This window comes from Micromys minutus (genome assembly GCF_963924665.1).
Source record: "Micromys minutus genome assembly, chromosome: 29".
Taxonomy (NCBI): Eukaryota; Metazoa; Chordata; class Mammalia; order Rodentia; family Muridae; genus Micromys; species Micromys minutus.
Genome location: NC_137964.1, coordinates 19,374,152 through 19,396,058, shown reverse-complemented (window position 1 = coordinate 19,396,058; position 21,907 = coordinate 19,374,152). Strand labels below are relative to the sequence as shown.

Here is a 21,907-nt window from a genome sequence, read left to right as displayed (position 1 = left end):
TGGCCCTGGCTGTCCCGGAACTCACTCTGTAGACCAGGCTGGCCTTGAACTCAGATCTGCCTGCCTCTGCCTCTTGAGTGTTGGGATTAAAGGCCTGGGACATCACACCTAGCATTCCCACATCCTCTTTTTTAAAAAGAGTTAGGTGTGGCATGTGCTTATAAATTAGCTCTGGGGAAGCAGAGACAAGACAAGCTGTTCCTGAGTCTTGTTAGTCAGTACCACTGGCCTATTTGATGCATTCCAAGCCTGCAAGAGACCCTGTCTCAAATAAACAAACCAGACTGGGCTGGGTGATGCATTTTCTAATCCCAGTACTTGGGAAGCAGAGGGAGCAGGTCCTCTGTGAGTTCAAGGCCAGTCTGATTTATATAGAGTTCCAGGCCTGCCAGGGCTGCACAATGAAAAAACAAAACAAAACAAACAACAAAAAAAACTTTTTAGGCAGGCTGAGGCTTTGGGTCAGACCACTTGTCTAATATTTGTGAAGCCCTAAATTCAGTCTCCAGTACTGAAAAGGGGGGAGGGGCAGAACCTGAGGAATGTTATACAAGATTGTCTTCTGACTTACACATGTAAATGTGGACGCGTAAACACACAGACACATATACATACATGTAAAATATATTTCCACATTTTTCACAAAGTCTAGATTACAAGATGAACTGGGAAAGATGTAATTTCCCACCCAGCCCCAGACATTCCCAGATTGTGTGTATAGTACCACATGTGTCTGTGTTTCCCACTGAAGTGATCTCAGATTCCAATCCAGCATGTTAGGATATCCTTGGTGCATGTAGGATTGTCTCTCTTTAAAATTTCTTTCGGGGTTTTAGCATTACTGTCTCGTGTAGCCCAGATTGTCCTTGAACTTGAGTGACAGCAAGGCTATTCCTAGACTCCTGATGTCCCTGTCTCTACCTCCCGAGTGCTTCAATTACAGGTGTGCTACATGATACCCAGCTTCAGAGTGACCTTATTTCTCTTGTGAATATGAGTGGAGGTCGGGGTCAGTCTTTGGGAGTCTGCTGCTCCATGGAATTGACCTCAGGTCATAAGGCCTATGGCTGGCACCTCTGCCTGCTGAGTGAAAGGCCCCAGGTTGTTTTTGGGTTTTTTGTTTTGTTTAAGTTGTATACAAAGTGAATTTCATTTTTTCACTTATTTTGTCCTAATGATGGGTTTCAAGTATTTATCCTTTCCGGCTTGCTCATCTTGCCTCCCTGAGACCCCAGGGGTATTTATGCTTCAGGAGTGTGACAGTACTTGAGAACCGGAAGGGATTCAGAGCACTGTTTTTATTTTTCCCTAGGAGAGTGACGGCCTCAAGTCACCGAGCTCGGGAAGACAGCTGGCTGAAGTCCTTATTTGTCAGGAAGGTTGATCCGAGAAAAGACGCCCACTCCAACCTCCTAGCCAAAAAGGAGACGAGCAGTCTGTACAAGTTACAGTGTGAGTAGCTGTCCTGGTGGTCAGCTTCACCTGTCCATCTGTCTGTCCGTCCACTAAGTTTATCATTGCATTTTCTTTCGTTTCAGTTCACAACGTTAAGCCGGAATGCCTAGACGCATACAACAAAATTTGGTGTGTATCTCAAACTGTCATTTCCTGGGAGGAAGGAATGAATGTAATGACGTTCATACGTGTTGGCTCCATTGACACCCAATAGCACGGGAGAGATCTGTGTTCTGAAGCTGAGTGTTCAGTGGCTAACCTAAGGGGTAGTGAGGGCTGCCAGTGGCACTTGGGAGGGATGGGGGGTGGGGAGACACTGCCAGTGACACTTGGGAGGGATGCAGAGGGGAGTTACTGCCAGTGGCACTTTGGTTTTAAACACTCACAGCTTGCTCATCAGGACCCTGGAAGACCATCTGTGACTTGAATCTGTTCAGGCCATCCTGGCTGCCTGTGCATAAAGAACTTTCCTCTCTGGCCGGCTTGGAGTGTTAGCAACCAGAAGTGTTAGAAGTAAGGCCTGCACTGTTTTACCCTAAGTAAAGCTGCCACCCCAAAGGTCTGTGTGAGGACCTGGGATGGGCTTGGTAATAAGGCCTGGAATGCCAGCTCTTAAAGGTAAAGACAGAAAAGATAGTTCAGAGTCATTCTTGACCTCACAGTGAGTTCCCTGCTGGAGGGCAGCTCAGGCTGTAGTATGAAATTCTTTCTAACGTTTAAAAAAAAAAAAAAAAAAAAACCTTTAATGCCAGCACCGGGGAGACAGAGCTCTGTGAATTCCAGACCAGCCAGGACTACATAATGACACCCTGTCTGGCTAATTTTTTTTCCAATAAATTAAAAATAAAGGAGCTAGAGGGATGTCTCAGGAGTTAGGAGCACTTGTTGCTCTTGCAGAGGACCTGGGTTCAGTTCCCAGAATCCACATGATGAACGTCAGGGGTCAACATTATCATTAGACTACTTCCTCCTGGTTAGGGGCATTGTGTTCCTTGGGGCAGGTTTAATCTTTGCTGTTAGAAAATCTAATTTTTTCTTCTCGTTTCTTCTTTGAGCACAACTACTTAACAGGAACCAACAGCAAACAACCAACAACTCACCCACTTCTTGGGGGTATACCCTCTGAAAAGTCCCCCAGAATTTCAAACATCACAAAATTATAGAAACTATCTGCAAAATCACACCCCTGCTAGAGCATGAGGCAAATCATAGTCAGCTGCTGTGGACTGTCCAAAGCAGCCCATTATCTCCCACCTGGGACTGAAATGAAAATGTCCCAGAATATTTGTGTTTTTCAAAGAAACCAAAATTCTCACTACCTCGATCTGCTTGAGTTCTGTTTTCTTCCCACACTGGGATTTATTTTTATTTGTTTTTCTTTTCTATAAAACTTTGAGCAGCACCTGTTTCCATAACATAACTGCCACCTCTAGAGGCCCCTGTTAGGAGACTCTGCCCACCCTACCCCCAGTTCTCAGTACAAGTACTGCCTGCCTCACAGCCCCTGCCTGGATAAGGCCAGGGCTTGTCAGAGCAAGTGAGGGTCCCTGCACAAATGGACTGATTCCGTAATGTAAGTCTGCGTATCTGAGAAGCCTAGGGCTGGCTGTCAGCTCCACGCTCACCCCCACCCCTACCTCTCAGGTCCCCACCATGATCATCCATACTGATGCCACTCTTCCCCAGTAGCTGCACTGCACAGTTGTTTACTTCCTGCTCACGTCAGGGCACAGGCAAGCGTGCAAACACGCATACACACACACCCCTCATCCTCAATTTGTCTTCTACCCCAGATCTATGTTGTTTCTAAACAGTTCTGGGTATATCAGGCACATTTAATAGCAGATGTTAAGTTAAAAATCAGTGTACTCAGAGACTGGAGACATGGCTCAGCAGAGAGAACTGACTGTTCTTCCAAAGGTCCTGAGTTCAACTCCCAATAACCACATGGTGGCTCACAACCATCTGTAATGAGATCTGATACCCTCTCTGATGTGTCCAAAGACATCTACAGTGTAGCTCATATAAATTAAATAAATAAATAAGCCTTTTTTTTTTTTAAACCAATGTACTCACCCTGGTGCATGCCTGTGAGTCCAGAATTCCAGGGTCTGAGACAGGGTCATGAGTTCAAGGCCAGCCAGGAATATGTAGTAATAAGATCTTGTCTCAAAAGCAACAACAAAGGTAAGTAGATATTGTAACATGACTATAATCCATACACTGGCACAAAGGAGGGTAGAGGCAGAGGCAGGAGGATCATTGCAAGTTAGAAGCCTGTGTGCTTTACATAGCAAGTTCCAGGCTGGCCAGGACTACACAGCAAATTTCTGTGTCCAAAACAAACAGAAAAAAGACCCTCTCTAAACAGCCACCTGTAACCCTTGTCATCAGCCTGTAACCACAGTGTGTTGTCTGCAGATACACTGACCAAGTAGCATTTCTTTTTTTCTTTGTTTCCATTTTTTGAGACCAGATCTAGTCTTAATGTTCTGTATAGCCAGGCATGGTGGCATACACCTATAATGCTGGTCCCTAGGAAGAACCAGTCCCCTGCTTAAGGTCATTATTGGCTACGTGAGACCATGTCTACACCAAAGGAAGGTTTTTGTGGAGTTAAGCTGGATAGGACACATGTTAAAAGTCACACATGGCAATGACTTTGTCAAGGCTCGGGCACCAGTCCCGTCCCTGGTGGTCCTGAATCGTGTTCGTTGTGAGACCTCTGGGACACCTGAGCTGGCTGAGTTGAGTTACTACTTATATGTTTCATCTTGGCTCTCCCACTGTTAGGTCAGCACCGTGTCTGGAGGTCTCCCTAAGGCCTGCTCCCAAAGCCTCACTCTGCTGAGCCGCCTGTTGCTCTCTCTGTCTTGCCTGCTTCTGCCCACGCTCCAGTCTCTTCCATGGTGTAATTCCTGACTTTCATTCTTTATGAAAAGCAGCAGAACTTAACTTTTGTAAACATTACATTCCTAAATAGCTTTTTTTTTCTTTCTCCTAAAATAACAAACAGTGGAGCCGTAGCTCCTGGACCCTGGGACCTTTGGTCCTTTGTAAATACCTCTATCCGTGTGCAGGAGTTGCTTGTAACTCTTGCAGATAACCTGGGGTTAAAACCTAAGCTGCTGATAAGTTTGGTGCTGATATACAGCAGAAAATGGCTGACACTTCAGTTCTGGACGTCCTCTGCTGTGGAGGGCTGGAGAGATGACTCAGTGGCTTAGAGTACTGGTTGCTCTTCCAGAGGACTTGGATTTGAGTCCCAGAGCCCACAGGATGGTTTACAGTCATTCATAACTCTGGTTCCATGAGATCTGGTGCTCTCTTCTGGCCTCTGTGGTCACCAGATACACATGTGGTACACAGATATGCATGCAGATAAAACACTCAGATCTAAAACACAAAACACGTAAGCTACGGAGGCAGTTGGCTGAACACACAGTCAGTGGTTTGCCTTCCAGATGATGCTTCTGCGATGTCTTCAGGGGAAATATCTCCCTTGTTTAAGCATTGCTCTCTCTCTCTCTTCTCTTTAAGTCAAGAAGTGTTACCAAAGATCCATGAAGACAAGCAATACCCTTGTACCTTGGTAGGCACGTGGAACACATGGTATGGCGAGCAGGATCAAGCCGGTAGGAAGCAGATGTCTTTGGGATAGACACCTTCCCCTCATGCAGTTTTGATGTCATTTACACTCTGACTGGTTTCTTCCATCACCCACTGTAAAATGACTTTTTAAAAAAATTCTCGAGTCTGTTATGGGAACGTTGTAATATAACTCAGGGCTGATACAAGACACAGTACAATCTTGTACTGTATTCACGTGGTGGGTACAAGGCTCAGAACAATGTTGTATTGTGTTCACGTGGTGGGTACAAGGCACACTGCATCACTTTACCATGTTCATGTGCATATGTGTTAGACTTCAGACTATGTTCGCATGGCATGCACCTATGTTGTCAAGAGTACCTTGACCCTAAATGTCTACTGTTCTTTAAAATTCATTTCAGTCCACCTCTGGAGGTATGAAGGAGGCTATCCAGCCCTCACAGAGGTCATGAATAAACTCAGAGAAAACCAGGTAACAATTTTGAAATGTGTGTGTATGTGAGTGTTTGCGTGCGTGCTTGTGCAGTCTGTTGTGTGGGGTGTATTCACACAGAATGTCATGGCAATACCGTTATCAGCTTTTGTTATTAAATTGTTCAGTCTTCATGGTAGAAAAGTCATTGTGTGAACCCTTAAAGTTGTATGTGAGCATGGAATTGCCAGTTTTAATGCCACCAATCACAGCTCCTCTGCGATGCCACACTGCAGCAGATGAGACAGTGCTTTAACACCGCCTCAGCTGCATGGCAGACACAGCCCCAGATAACATCCACAACCCAGCCACTTACTTACCCTTTGTTTTCTTTTTGAAGTTTTGTCTGTTTGAGAGATGGTCTCATATAGCTCAGGCTAGCCTTAAATTCCTTATACACCCAAGGATGGCCTTGAGCTCCTGATTCTCCTGCCTCCCAAATGCTGGGACTGTTAGTGTGCGCCTCCACACCTGGCTTATGTGGTGCTGGGAATCAGACCCTGGCTCATGACTTAAAGGACTTGTTGTGCTTGGTGAAAGACCAAAGTTTGATTCCCACACTAATATATCAGTTCACAACCATCTGTAACTCCATTTCCAGGGCATCTTATGCCCTCTTCTGACCTTCACAGGTGCCAGGCATATGCATGGTGCATATACATGCAGGCAGGCAGACCATTCATCCACAGGAAGTAAAATAAATAAATCCTATAAAACAAGCAAAAGAATTGGTATATATTAGGAAGTAAATTCATTAGTTAGCAATTCATTATTTCAGTGCAGTAGACTAACAACTAAGATGGAAGCTGGGCATGGTGACACATACCTTGGAGGCTAGCCTGGACTACAGAGTGTTCCAGAACAGCCAAGGCTACCCAGAGAAACCCTGTCTCTGGAAACAAACAAAAAACTAAGATGGTCTTATAACTATATCCTGTGGAATGTAGGTGTTATTAAAGTATATCTTTATGTGCGTATTCAAAGATCTCATGAGCATATTTTTCTCACCCAAAGGAATTTGTAAATTTCCGAAAGGCCAGAAGCGATATGCTTCTCTCCAGGAAGAATCAGTTGCTGTTGGAGTTCAGCTTCTGGAATGAGCCAGTGCCCAGATCAGGCCCCAATATCTATGAACTCAGGTCCTACCAACTCCGAGTAAGTAGCAGACGAAAGCTGGCTGTCCTTATCTGCTTCCTGATGCAGTTTTGTTGTGTGTGCCTAGCATCTTACATTTAGTTCTGAGGAGCGGTGGCAGTGGTTGTAAGCAGGGTCCCTGGTAGCCCAGGCTGCCCTCAAACTTGAGCTTCTCCTGCTGTAGTCTTCTGAGTGCTGGGGTTATAGGCATTTACAACCACAATATATTTTGATTTGATTTGTTTGGTTTCCAGCTCTCCACACCCCGACATTACTATACCCACACCCCCTACACTCTCACCCCCACATACCTACATACCTAATTCTACCACTCCCCTGTCTAGTCTTTTTTGTTTTTATTTTTCCTTCTTTCCCATTTCTTCTCTTCTGCTAAGCTCTTTTGAATTTAAGTCATTATGTATGTTTATTACTTGGTGTTTTTCAAAATAACTTTTTTTTCAAACTGCATATAGCCAGGGATATCCTGAATTCTTTTTTTAATTTATTTTTTACATCCTATTCATTGCCCCACTCCCATCACCCCTTCCTCCTATACTCCTTCCCCTATCCCCCCTCTTTCTCCTCTGAGCACATGGGGCCCCCTGGGTATCCCCCCACTCTGGCACTTCAAGTCTCTGCAATAGCCCTGAACTCTTGATCCTCCTCCTTCAACCTCCTGAACACTGTGGTCACAGGTGTGCCCCACCGCACCGGGGGCAAACTCTAGCAACATTGTATCCCCAGCCTGGGTAACTTTTTTCTTTCAAGAAGAAAGACATCAAGTACAGAGCCAGGCACAGTAGATAGCAACTGCCCGTTTTGAACTAGAATGTAGATAAACACTGAGTTGGCACAACACTGTCTGGGAGAGAAAAGAAGTGAACCGGGCACAGGGGTCTTTAATTCCAGCAGTTGGGACAACAAGGCAGGTGATCTCTCTGAGTTCAAAGCCACCCTGGTCTATATAGCAAGTTCTAGGCCATCCACAACTACATAAAGAAATCCTGTTTCAACACAACAAAAAAGAATTGAATAAAAAACTTAAAAATGAGTGACTGAGATATAGCCTCTTTCTACTGATAGCCTCTCATTGTACTTACAACAGGAAACATGGTTAATTGTATCCCTGTGTACACCGTTCATCCTTTCCAGTCTCCAGCGGCAGCAGCATTAAAGAACAGTCTAATGTGGCCTTTGTACTGGGGAAGATGGAGAGGTCCCTTAGAGCATCCCAGATGAACTAACAGTGGTTTCATCACCAATGTAGATGACTTACCCTTACAATATATATCAGTTGTCTGTTCATGTGACACCATAAAATAGTAAGTCACGACATAGGATCATAGCACATAGTCTCAGTTTTGTTCCTGTTCTGTGATTTTTTTTCATACAACTAACTAAAACCTAACTTCCCTTTCAGCCAGGAACAATGATCGAATGGGGCAATTACTGGTAAGTATGTTACTGTGTTGAATTTCCAAGCCATATTGGGAATTAATTTTGTTTGTGTTGCTTTTTTGAGACAATCTCATATCCAAGCCTACCTTCCAACTCACTATGGAACCAAGTCAGGCCTTGAACTCCTGATCTGTGTGCTTCTACCTCCCAGGTTCCTGGATACAGGTGTGTGCCATCACACCTACATTATCCGGTAAATCCTTAGGCTAAAAACCAAACAAAAGCAGTAAATGCCTTGTCTCGATGCTGCACTTTTTCCATAACTTACTCATCTTCCTTTTATGCACTTTGGTGTTTTTCCTGCATACATGTCGGTATGAGGGTGTCAGATCTTGCAGTTACAGACAGTTGTGAGCCGCCATGTGGATGCTGGGAATCAAACCTGGGTCCTCTGGAAGAGCAGTCAGTGTTCTTAACCACTGAGCCATCTCTCCAGCCCCAAAGCTACACTTTTTAATAGAGTGTCTCTCACTATGTTGCCAGGATAGTCTTGAACACCTGGGCTTAAATGCTCCTCCCACCTCTACCTCCAAAGTAACCAGGATATGGGCACAACAACATCCTTTTTGTTTTGCATGTCTGAGTGTTTCATCTGCATATATGTATGTCTTTGGACTTCATGCATGCAGAGCCCACAGAGTCCGGAAGAGAATATCAGATCCTCTGGAACTGGAGTTACAGGTGGTTGTTATTCATCATGTAGGTGCTGGGAACCAAACCTGGGTTCTCTAGAAGAGCAGCAAGTAGTCTTAGCTACAGAGCCATCTCTCTAGCCTCTGCCTGATTTGTTTTCTTTAATTTTCTTTTTAGTGCATTTTTGCTTCTTTATTGGTAAGGCATATGGTGAATATGGAGGTCAGGACAACTTCTAGGAGTTGCCCCTCTCCTCCCGCCATCTGGATCTCAAGGATGAAACTCAGGTCATCAGGTTTGCCAGCAAGTGCCTTTAACCCCTGAGTTGTCTTGCTGGCCCCTGGTTTAGACGTACAAGACTAGAGAGAACAGTAGAATGGATCCCCATTCTTTTATGCCTATGCTTCCATAAATACTAACACAAACCACACACCACACATAATCCCAGCATTTAGGAGACATAAGTGGGACAGTCATTAGACATAACAAGACAGCCACACACTAACACATGGGCAGTCTTGCTTACCTCTGACTCTTCCAGTCCAGATTCTTGGGAATTACCAGGACCACATGCTGTTCGATCCATAATGACTTCTGCATATAGCTCTTCAACAGAAGGGCTTTATACTAACACAGAAGTTGGCACTGATGGAAGTTTTTCTATCATTTGCACAGCAAAGCAGCAATGCAAGTGTAGGCAGAGAAAGCAGGGAGACTGACCGACTGTTCTTCCCAAAGGCTGGTATCATAAGCCGTGCGCTGTGCCCTGTGCCTGTAAGCCTACCTAGCACACAGGAGGCTGCAGCAGGGGCGTTTCTACAAGTTAGGTGCCAGCCTGGGCTACAGTGGCAGGCGTTGTCATAAAAGAGAAACATTATAGCCTTGGCACCAGGACAAGCATATAGACCAGTGTTACTGAGCTGAAAGGCTAGAAATGAACATTTGATTCAAGGTATGTCTTCCTTCAGTGAGGGAAGAGAATTATTTCATCAAAAGATGGTGGGAAAACTCAGTATATGAAAAGAAGATGAGTTTACACTCCTACCTCACATTATGAAAAAAAATACAAAGGAACTCAGAGGAGAAGAACATTTACTGTTTGTGTAAAGGTCCCAAGTTGGGCTCTTAGCACCCATGACAGCTCACAGCCATTTGTAGCTCCTGTTCCAGGGGATCTGGTACCCTCTACTCAACCTCTGAGGGCACTGCACACACACATTCATCCATGTGGGTAAACACTCATCCATGTGAAATAAACAGGGTTAAATGGAAGAACAGAAGCAGGAAGCCCTTAGATAAAAGCTTAGGAAAGTCTTTGTGAGACTGAACTAGGCACAAGTTCTCAGGCTCTGTGCAAAAGCTCAATCAAGCAGGGTGTGGTAGTGTACACTGTGCTCCCATTTGGAGGTAGAGGCAGGAGGATCAGGAGATCAAGGCTATCCTTAGCTACATAGCAAGTTTGAGTCTAGCCCAGGCAACTGAGACCCTGCCTCAAACAAGCAAAACCGGAGTATATGTTTGGTTATATACTATAACGAGCACCATTTTATCAAAGGGCTTTTGTTCATGTTTCTGAGCTGTTCATTTTATGCCAGTGGCTCTCAACCTTCCTAATGCTACACCCTTTAATGCAGTTTCTCATGCTACAGTGACCCCAACCATAAAATTATTCTCATTCCTACTTCATAACTAATTTTGATATTGTTATAAGTTGTAATGTAAATATCTGTGTTTCCTGCTACTCATAGATGACCAACACCCCCTCCCCCCGTGTCATCTGACCCACCAGTACCACCAAAGGGGTTGCCACCTGCAGGTTGAGAACCACTGTTTTATCCTATAACTTTAGACAATCATAGAACTGGGATGGGACTAAGTACTGTTTTTTCACAGAGACTGCACAGCATATGTTGAGGTCACTCGGTTATTTTAAACTCTCTGTCTAGCACGTTCAGCGTTCGATTTATATTTCGCATGTAGGGTAACTATTAAGATGGTGGTCTCCTCCGCAGCACACGCTTGTCATTATTACCCGGCTACGGCAAGTATATTTTCTTTGCCTTCAGTAACCGAATTGGAAAACTTCAGAATGAAATGAATCATCCAGAATATCTTATCACAATCAATGAAAACCTCTCTCTTCTTCCTCCTGAGCAGTTACAGTGCACAGTTCAACTGATTTCCTTAATTGGTCATATTTGTAATTTTTGTGATAACATCTGTATAATTTATGGATAATCCATGGGTCGTTCCAACAGAGGAAACTGGAAGCCTTAGTAGGGTCACGTTTGGGATGCTCTGTGTATATGAATGAGAGTTGGGGTGCACAGAGTGGTCTTCAGCAAGAGAAGGCACTCTTCTGGTTCTGAGCCCCTTGAAGGTGTTTGAATTTAGTATGTAAAGTTTCCCACCATTAAGAGAAGGCACTGGTCAGACCAGCAGGAGAATCTTACTCCTTTCTGGGCGTGGTGATATATGCCTGTAGTCCTAGAATTTAGCAAGCTGGGGCAAGATCATGAGTTCGAGGCCAGCCTGGGCTAATAATATGTAGTAAGACTTTATCTCAAAATGAAATTAAAGTAGGTTGTCCCTTTAGGGTTATTTTTCTTACAGTAGATGTTAGTAGCTTATTTTTGGGGTCCTTGTCATTTAAATAAATGAGGATGAATCTGTCTCCCCAAACTTTACCCCTTCTAAACCCTTCAAGTGCCTGAGACCGGGTCAGAGCCGTGGGTGTTATGGATTTTCTGCATAATCCATGATCGACCCCCGGCTCTGCTCTCCTGCTGAGCTGAGATCGCTACGTCCTTTGAAACCCATGTCTTCATTTTTATCTGAGATTACAGAAAATTAAATTTGAGAAAGATACATTTTAAACAATGTCAGGATGTCAGATGGTCTCGCTGAATGGGAAAACAGAGTGGCTGGTGCCAATAGAAGATGGTGTTTAAGTTTTCTTTAAAAAGGTGTTAAATTTTTGATGTGTTAAATTTTGAAAAAGAAGAGGGTTAGTTGGTTTGGTTGGTTTCACTGGGCTTTTTTTTTTTTTTTTAAGGTTTTGTTTTTATCGGTTTTAAATGTGTACGTGTCTGTGCTTGCACATGCACGCGCCTGTGGGGGCCAGCAGGGGCCTCACATTTGTTGATTCTTTGATTCGTGAGCCCCCAGAGAAGGGTACAGAGAATGGAAGTTCAGGTCCTAGAAGAGTAGTGCTGAACGCTGAGCGGCCTCTGCAGACCCCAGATGCCCACTTTAAGCCATTTCAGTCTCTGCTCTGTGCAGCATGCATTAGCAGCCCTCACGCATGCATCCCCGGGTACTATGGAAACAGTAGTACATGGTTCTCTCTGAAAAGATGAAAGCTACAGGCAGCTTCATTTATATTCGTGAGCGTCCTGACTACAGCACAGAGCTGCCAAGAAGGGGCCTCCTGACAGGACCCTATATGCTATCCAGAAACCCTCAGAGTCCCTTGCCGCTGGGAAAGAGACTCCCTTTATGTCAGTTTCAACAGAGGAATGGGGTCCCCCATACATATCATGCCCTTTGGTATCTTGGGTGTTATATATCCAAGGTTCCTCCCTTTCTTCTAATGAACCATTCTCTCTCTCTCTCTCTCTCTCTCTCTCTCTCTCTCTCTGTCTCTCTGTCTCTCTCTCATTTTTTTGTTGTTTTGAGGCACAAGCCAGGCTGTCCTGGAAGTCACTCTGTAGACTAGGTTGGCCTCACACTCATAGTGTCCTGAGTGCTGAGATCAGAGGCATGCACTACCACTGCCTTTTTATTCCGAGAGTTTTATACACTGGGTTTGATCAGATTCATTCTCCTCCCCTGCTTCCCCTATCGTCCCCCATCTTTCCGGCATCTCTCTTATCTCTCTCCTAATGGGTTCATGGGGTCCACTTTGTGTTGACCGACTATACCCAGGTTCCCTCCCCCAGTGTTGTTGACAACAGCAGGTGTCACACATTTTAAAAAATGACTCCTCCTCTCTGCAGCCATCAGTGCTTGTTGCTGCTCAGCTAGGAATGGGACTTGCATGCCTCCCCTCCTCCATGCTGGGGTTTTATCTGCCTTGAGCTTTTATAGGTCTTGAGCTGTCACAAGCTCTGTGAGTTTGTACATGCATTTCCACTTTATGTCTGAAGTCGTCCACCACCTCTTCTGCATAGATCCTAGAGGTTTTTATGTTTATAAATACTCCATAGGACTGGACACTCCAGAGTCCCATACTGTCTGCATGCTGACCAGTTGTGGGTCTGTGCGTTAATTGCCATCTACAAGGAAAGCTCTGGTGAGGGTTGATCTGAGGACCTGGCATAAGTCATTGGGAGTCATTTTATTGCTGTGTCCACTTAACAGAACAATTATAGCAGGCTGTCCCCATCAGTAGTGTCAAGTGTGGATTCCTCTCATGGAATAGGCCTTAAATCCAACCAGGAAGTGGCTGATTGTCCCATAATGCTGGTGTCACTGTTAGTGCTGCAGACACAGCTTGTAAGGAAAGTTATTGTAGACTGCAAAGTTAGCCCTGAAACAGTTCCTTTAAACAAGTCTCTTCCCCTTCCTGTTTCTTTTTTAAAGATTTATTTATTATCACCAGAAGAGGGTATCAGAACTTATTACAGATGGTTGTGAGCCACCATGTGGTTGCTGGGAATTGAACTCAGGACCTCTGGAAGAGCAGTCAGTGCTCTTAACCGCTGAGCCATCTCTCCAGCCCCCCTTCCTGTTTCTATCAAGTGTTAGGAGTATATATTTAAGACTTATAATAAGCAAAAGTATCTTTATGTTGTTGTTTTTGTTTTTGAAAAGTCAAAATTAAATATTATGTACTTCTCACTAAGATAATTAGCTTCCTAAGTACTGAGGGGAGAAAATCACCACGGGTTGAGGTCATTGGCTATGTAAGTTCTATGGTAGCTGGGGTACAAAATAAGGTCCTAACTTACCCCTAAAACTAAATAAAATAAAAACTTGATTTCATTTAGTAACTTGATATGTGTTAAACCAGTTTTCATTCCTAACAGCTGTCTCTGGGTAGAGAACATAGTCTGATTCTTTGCTGTGTCTAGAAAGGGTCTTACTACATAGAACAGGCTAGCCCTGGCTGCTCTCTAACTTACTGCAGATCCTCCAGCCTTTGCTTCTAAGTGCTGGGATTCTAGGTGTACATGAGATCCCCACCCCCACCCCCGAGTGCCTCCTGACTCTCCTTAACTATCGGAACATTGCTCTTTTCTCACAGGGCCCGTGCCATTCGCTTTAGACAGGACAGTAGCGAGGCAGTTGGGGGATTCTTCTCTCAAATCGGGCAGCTATATATGGTGCACCATCTTTGGGGTATGTGTATTTTTCCTTCTGTTGTGATTTGCTGGGGTTGAAGAACTCATTTCTAGTTAAGTTGTAATAGTAGAACAAATCTGGACTCTCTGACAACCTTGAACACTATAGGAACTGCAAACATCATGGGTGGATGGTGAACGCTGGGCTGTCTAGAAAAAAAGACCAATAGCAAAAGGTCAGTGGGTTCACAGCCTACAAACAGGTACAGGTTGGGCTGAAGTCAGATGTTCCAGCACTCAGGAGGCTGAAGCAGGAGGATTGAGAGTTCTCCATCAGCAAAGACTGCATGGCATGTCCCAGGCCAGCCTTGAGCTGCAAAGCAAGACAGGGCCAGAAAAATGGGCTGCTGGGGAGGATAGGGAGCATTGGGCGCAGAAATGGGAAGGTAGATATAATTATATTTCATTGCATGCATGTATGTAAATGAAAATTAAACCTGGCAAAAACCAACCACCAGGGTCTGGAGGGATAGTGCAACAATTAGGAACTCAGGGTTCTCTCAGAGAACCAGAGGGCAGTAACTTCAGCTCTCAGGGTGCCCTTCCAGCCTCCGCAGGCACCTACCCTCACATGGTATACATCACACACGCATACAGGCATACGTGTAAGTACAGGAAAAAGAAGCAAGGGCCCGGTGGCAGGACAGTTGCCTAGCCTGTGCAAGACCCTGGGTTCAAACTTCATCGGAAAGCAAACAAACAAAAAAATGCCCACACAGTGCAGACTGGAAGCTGAGCCTCAGCAGATACACTGAGACAAAACACAGCAACTTCTGTATTCTTCATCACTCCCAGAACCCCCTGCTGCAGCCAGGGCTCTTTACTGAGCTTGCCTGGTATTTAAGAACTGAAATCCTGCGTTAATGATAGATTATACCACTAACCCCTCATACCTTGTCCTGAATGGGGCATTGTCTGCTGAGCAGAGATTTAGCCCACAAAGACCCGAGTTTTTATAGGTACAGAGTTTATAAACAAATGTCAAGAAACAAATAACAACAAAAACAGTGTGTCCTAGAGCTGGTGAAATGACTGGTTAAGGGCACTGATGCTCTTGGGGAGGACCCAGTTCATTTACCAACGCTCACATGGCGACTCTCAGTCAGCTGTAACTCCAGCCAGAGATTCTGTGGCTCTCCTCTGGCCTTCATGGCATGCACAGACTGCACATGCGTGCATACGTACATATAGACACACATACACATTCATAGGCAGGCAAGCAAAACAATCCTTACGCATAGATTTAAAATTTAAAAACCAAAACGAAAGCACATGTTCTCCCCAGATCACGTTGCATTTACCTGTAATCCCAGCACTTGAGAGGCAAAGACAGAAGGACTGAGTCTAAGGCTATTGATGGTTTGTCTGGCTAGCTGAGGACTGTGCTTCTGGAACGTGGGCAGTGTGTCTGACTCCAACCATATTACCTGTGCTTCTGTTTAAGCTTATAAAGATCTTCAGACCAGGGAGGACATACGGAACGCAGCCTGGCACAAACATGGCTGGGAGGAACTTGTCTACTATACGGGTAAGCTGTTAGTGACCCCTTACATGTTTGTGCTTTGAGTGTGCATTTGTGAAAGTGCAAATGTGATAGTCTGGGGTGTGAAGATAAGGCTAGCAAGATGTGAGATAGACCAGTATTTTTTTAATGATGACTTGACTTGGTTTCAAAATAAGAATTTTGATTCTTTAACCCAGAATGGTGGTTCATGACTGTGATTCCAGCACATTGGGAAGCTGAGGTAGGAAAGCTACAAGCAGAGGGTCAGCCTAGCCTACAGAGTTAGACCATGTTTAAAAAAAACAAAAACAAAAAAACAGAAAAGGGGTTGGAGAGATTGGCTGCGCTTTCAGAGGACCTGGGTCCAATTCCCAGCACCCTCATGGTGGTCACAACACCTGTAACTCCAGGTCAAAGGTTCCAGTGCCCCCCCTTTAGCCTCTATGGGCACAAAATGTAAGACATACAAACACAAAACACCCATATGCATATAGTTAATAAATTATTTTTAAAGCAAAGGACAGATAAATAGGAGTATTAATTCTATTACATATATTTTATAATATTCTATTATATTGCCTAGTTTGGCTAATAGAATTTCAGACATGTGGATACTTAATTATTTTATTCCTTGGCTGTCCTGGAACTCAACTATGTAGACAAGGCTGGCCTCCAACTCAAAGAGATCCACCTGCCTCTGCTTCCCAAGTTCTGGGCTCAAAGGAGTGTACTACCATACTGGGCTACCTTAATTTTTTTTTTAATATTACTTTTTAGTTTCTTTGTTCTCTGAAATAATATTACATTTTTTCCTAAAATTTTCATTAAAGCCATCAGTTCCTCGAAATAATTTAACACATAATTAAAAGAACTATTTTTGTAAATAGTTATGGTGGCACACAAGTTCTGAAGGCTAACCCTAAAAGAATGCTCTAAGACAAACTGGGCTACAGAGGACAAATGGCAGCAATAAAAACAACAACACTGATAATTAACTTAGGCTGAGGGCAGGGCTCAACCCGGCTCTCAAAACCAAACGGAATCAGAAAGTTCATCTTTGGTTGGTTGGTTTTCCCAGACAGCATCTTACTATGTAGCCTTGGCTGTCCTGGAACTCACTTATGTAGACCAGGCTGACCACAAACTCAGACATTGGCATAAAGTTAACTCTGATGGATATTTATGCTGCATACTTACTAAGAAGGTAAGAGAAGCCTACGAAGTAGAAATAGCTTGTCTTTTAGTTTTAAAAAAAAAAAAAATCGCATAATTGAGCCAGGCCCGGTGCAGGCTGGCTGGCTCAGCACTCTGGAAGTGTGGTAGGCAGTTACTGGTAGAGCCTTCCTTGGTTACTCTGAAAGTGAAAGCCAGTCACAAAAGGAACAAAACCCTATGATTGTGATGGTATTCGATGTTGTGTTTTATTCTTGTGTCATTTTAATGCAGGGTCTCTTTCACTGTAGCCCAGGCTGGCCTCTCACACACGGGGTGGCGGGGGGACACACACAGGTGTAAGCACCATGCCTCCTTATGGTCGTCTCCTCCTAAGCTGCTTGTCAGTTTCCAGAGTGTCTTTTGGTCCACAGAAGTCACAAATTTTTTTAAATGAAAAGAAAAATTGTTTTTTTTTTTCTATTTATTTTCATGTGTGCTGTTGCTAGGTTGAGGGGAGGGATACACATGTGGATGTCAGTGGGCAGTTTGTGGGAGTTCGTTCTCTCCTACAGCGTTGGGTCTAGGGATTGAACTCTTGGGGCCATAAGTTGGTGACAGGTGTGTTTATCCACTGAGCCATCTCGCTTTTCTATGAGATATTCGATCCATTATTTTAAGTATAAAAAGAGCCTTTGAGAAAGCTCTTTCTTTATAACAAGACTTTCTTTTTTTTAAGGTTTATTTATTTTATGTATGTAAGTACACTGATGCTGTCTTCAGACACACCAGAAGAGGGCATTGGATCCCATTAGAGATGTTTGTGAACCACCATGTGGTTGCTGGGAATTGAACTCAGGACCTCTGGAAGAGCAGCCAGTGCTCTTATCTCTCCAGCCCAATCAAGACTTTTCTAATTTCCCATCAAAAAGCAGCTACTCTGGCCAACTCTGTTCCGTAACATTCTAGTTGGTGGAATGATTTCTGGCTGGGTAATCAGGCCCTTGCTCAGACTCCCAGCTTCCTAGCTGCGTGTTTCTGGCCTGAGCAGTCGCAGAGTCGTCTTTACCCCGCGGGTTTGGGAAGGCAGGCGCAGTAACCTCCGGCTTCTTTCAGTCCCACTCATTCAGGAAATGGAGTCCAGGATCATGATCCCGCTCAAGACCTCCCCACTCCAGTGACGCTTCCGTGTGCCTACGCAGATTTCTGTGATGAACGTGTGTCATGATTTCATCTCACCCAGTCATCAAGTGGGAAGCAAGCTGAGGTGTAAACTGCTGTACATAGCTTGTAAGATCTCTTTTCTTTAAAATTTAATAATCGTGCAATGGGAACTCAGGAGGGTTGAACTTAAGGAAGCGGCGCAGTCTCTGCTCACCAAATGCTCCTCAGCCTCCAGCCCTTCAGGAAAACAGGATCATTTGAAGTTGGGTGTGGTAGCTTAGCACTCAGGGAGCTGAGGCGGGAGAATTACACTAAGTCCTAGGCCAATCTGGGCTACATATAGAGTTTCAGACCAGCTTGGACCTTGTGAGACCCTGTCTCAATAACCAAAATTAAAGTTTGAATACTCTCTGAGTAAAATCCCTGCTATGAAAAAGAATCAATTATTATTTCTTGTTATTTAAAAAAAATGTTTTACAATTACAGATTTTTACAAGTTTCCTTCCTTCAGGAAGAAATACAAATGAAGTCACGTTTCCTGAGCAGTTTTTCTGAGTCTCAAACTAGGAACAAATTCTGAGTGTACCCAATGGCTGCGAATGCTATGACTTTGTGATTTTTGGTCAGTTGGTCAACAGGCTGGGAGTGTATTACCCTGAGCTGGAAGGGTGGTCACCGTGTACCTAGCCAGCCATGCAGTCTCCGCCAGGCACTGTGTCCTAAGGGGTTGGCATGAACCACTGCGCCACATGTGATTTTGAAATGAACACCTCAACTAGCACTAATTTTATTTGCAATATTTTTCTATAAAACAAGTAGCTCTTGGAGAAGAGGTTTTATTTTCTAAGCCACCGTTTGTGACCTCTGACCTCTGGTTCTATTTTGGTAAGCTCCCAGCAGACACTTCCAAGATCTTGTACCAAGGGCAGTACACACTGGGCCTAAGTTGGCATAAAGCTTCATATTCTGTCTGTCTCTGTTTGGTTTTGTTCTTTAATATAGTGTGCCAATTTCGTGACTGTAATCATGTGAAAGCCCCATTGAACTGAAGAATTATGTCTGCCCTACAAACTGATTTGTGTAAAATAAAGTATAACTAAATCTCCTATCAGATGTCTAATTTTTACATGTGAATGGTTTTCTCCAAGAACATATTAAATAAAATCCTCTTAATTTTCATGTTTTGTACAACTGAGACCTTTTTGTTTGGTTGGTTACTTACTTAGCTGGTTTGATTTTTTTGGACCCAGGGTCTAAGTATGTAGTCGAGGGCAGTCTCTAAATCCTGCCTCCTCTGGGCATCACTGGGATGGCATGTGCACAGGACCACTCTGTCGTTCATGTTCTGTGGAAAACAGACAACTTGGAGGTCCTCCTTCCATCATGTGCTTCTCTGGGATCGAACTCAGACTGTCACGTTTGTCCGCAGGTGCCTTAACCACTGAGCCATTTTGCTTGCTCTTGAGGCCTTTTGCTATGGATTTGTGCTAAGGACTTGTACTAGAGCCATGAACTCAGGAGGAAGATAGGGCATAGCACAGAAAACATGTGCTGTCTGTATAGCTGGTTGATTTGGTTGGGTTTTTGAGAGTCTCACTCTGTAGCCCATCCTGGTTCAGAAAATTCAGAATCCCCTGGCCTTTCGTCCCCCGGGTGCTGGGATCACAGGCATATACCACCATGCTCACCTGCTTCTTTTTTTGACATAGTATCTCACCTCAGAGCCTACTCTTGTCTAGAGCCCCAGATCCCCCTGCCTCAGGTCCCAGAATGCTAGATTACAGGAATATCCCACTATTATCTAGCTAAACAGGCTTGTACTGCTTCAACTTAATACAAACTGCAATTCCTTAACTTTTTCTGGGTACAGACACCATTTCCATAGACCGAAAAATGATGCCCCACACAGGAGCTGTGGAACCAGCTACCGCTCTGGGTGCCCAGCCTGTTGTCTGTTCGCTTGGGTGTCACCTCTGAGAGAAGTACTTGCTGGCGGCTTCCAGCCAGTCTACAATTGGAAAAGCCTGAAAGACTCCAGTATGGTTCCTGCCCTCATTCATATTCACCCTGACACAACAAAGACGACTTTGTGCTCCTGGGGGCCGGAGCTGAGCCCGGAGCCTATGGCCCACAGAACTAATGGTAGACGTAAACTGTTCTCCCTCAGATCAGAAGCTCAGTTGCATCACTATCAGATTTCCTCTGGGGCAAATTCAGGGTGCACCTGTGTGGGTCACTGCCCTGTCAAGGCAGGCTCTGGTGACCAATTCGGTGACCAAGAAGACTGATTCCCTTTGTAGCAGCAGTCTTCGAGACCCAGCATGCCTGGTTGGTCCTGCCCATTTTGCTCTGCTGAAATGTGCAAACTCACAGAGCAGCATCTAGGAGAACTGCCAGGAAGCATTTACAACGGGGAACAACAGCCTTGTTGTTTGGATGCCTGTGTGACCGCTGCCAAACATATTCCTTCACGCCTCTCCTACGGAACCTGAGGGGTTTTTTTTTTGTTTTTTTGTTTTTTTTAAGTTGTCTTGGTATTTTGGTTTTTGGGTTTGTTGTTGTTTGTTCAAGCCAAGGCCTCACTGGCTTGGTCCTCCTGCCTCAGCCTCTTGAGTATGAAGTTGTCAGGCATGTTGTATGCCCGGCCACCTTCAACCAATTTTGTAATTGGACACATTTGATTTATTTGGCTAAGTTGTAATCTTTTCGAGTAATTTACACTAGTTAAACTTCAGGCAGGAGAGGCTGGGGCTCAGTCGGCAGACGGCTTGCCTGGTGTGCATGAAGATTCGTGTTCAGTCCTCAGCTTAAATAACCCAGGGCACGGAGATGTGCACCTGTGACCCCACCACTCAGTGGGTAGGGGCCACAGAGTGGGAATCTAAGGTCATCCTCGGGTACAGAGCTGAGATACACAAGGTCCTATCATTTAAAATAAAGTAAAATGCCCTGGGGTAGGAAGAGTATTTACCTCAGGGCAGTGGTGTATGCATATGCACAGGCAGATCTTCGTAAGTTCAAGGCCAGCCTGGTCTACAGAGCGAGTTCCAGGACAGCCGGGGCTATATAGTGCAAAAGGCTACCCTATCTTGAAACAAAGAAAGTGCAAATCCCCCGGTTTAATTCCTAGCACTAGCAAGAAAAACAGTATCCCCCACCAGACCCGTATGCCTTCCCTACTTAAAGATCCAATAGCGGGTACAGCATGTGTCTTCCTAAACCACGTTCTTCCTTCCTGCCTACATTCTCAGGAGGGTAAACAGTCATGTCCTTTAAAATCAGCATCCCTCTCTTCATATTGCTTCAAATAACCATGAACCTTTCGAGTCTTTCTCCCCACGTCGTCTGTAAAAAGGAACTCAGTGTGTAATTCTGTGTCAAGGCACCCATGTAGAGGTTAGAAGACAACTTTTGAGAGAGTTCTCACCTCTAATTTCTAGGGATTGAACTCAAAATCAGAATTTTGCAGCAAGCACCTTTTTACCCACTGAGCCATCTCTTAGGCCCAAGAACTGTGTTATTAGGAAAATGTTCTTCTCTTCATGATTTCTAAGCCTTATATGTTGGATGTAACTTTCAAGCATATACATGCCCTTATTTCCTGTTTTGTTTTTTGACACAGTCTTGCTCTGTGGTTCTGGCTGTAGAATAGACAAGGTTGGTCTCAAATGTGCCAATGATTCCCCGTCTCTGCATCCTCAGTGCTGAGATTACAGTCAGGAGCCATCACTTCTGGCCCAAAATCATTTTTTTAAGACTTACTTTTATTTACGCTTTGATTGTTACTTGTTAAAATGTTTGTATTATTTTCAATTATGTATATGTGTTTCCACATGTGGGTCCATGAACATGAACCCAGGTGTCTGAGGAGGTGAGAGACATCTGATCCCTCTGGAGCTGGAGTTACAGACAGTTGTAAACCATCAGTTGTGGGTGCTGGGAACTAAACTCAGATCTTTTATAAAAGCAGCAAAATGC

The 21,907-nt window shown here is 44.4% G+C and overlaps 1 protein-coding gene across 1 annotated transcript in view; it reads left to right on the top strand.

Moving 5' to 3' along the window:
- The window catches only part of NIPSNAP2 (nipsnap homolog 2), a 30,846-nt gene extending 11,738 nt beyond the window's left edge, over positions 1-19,108 (top strand). Inside the window, exons 2-10 of the mRNA XM_080940698.1 lie at positions 1,313-1,452; positions 1,539-1,584; positions 4,996-5,090; positions 5,469-5,539; positions 6,554-6,694; positions 8,094-8,125; positions 14,013-14,107; positions 15,554-15,637; positions 17,882-19,108. Of these exons, the coding sequence (XP_080796824.1) occupies positions 1,313-1,452; positions 1,539-1,584; positions 4,996-5,090; positions 5,469-5,539; positions 6,554-6,694; positions 8,094-8,125; positions 14,013-14,107; positions 15,554-15,637; positions 17,882-17,946 (769 nt within the window). The 3' untranslated portion in view covers positions 17,947-19,108. The remainder of the gene's footprint in view (positions 1-1,312; positions 1,453-1,538; positions 1,585-4,995; positions 5,091-5,468; positions 5,540-6,553; positions 6,695-8,093; positions 8,126-14,012; positions 14,108-15,553; positions 15,638-17,881) is intronic.
- The last annotated feature ends 2,799 nt before the right edge of the window (positions 19,109-21,907 follow it).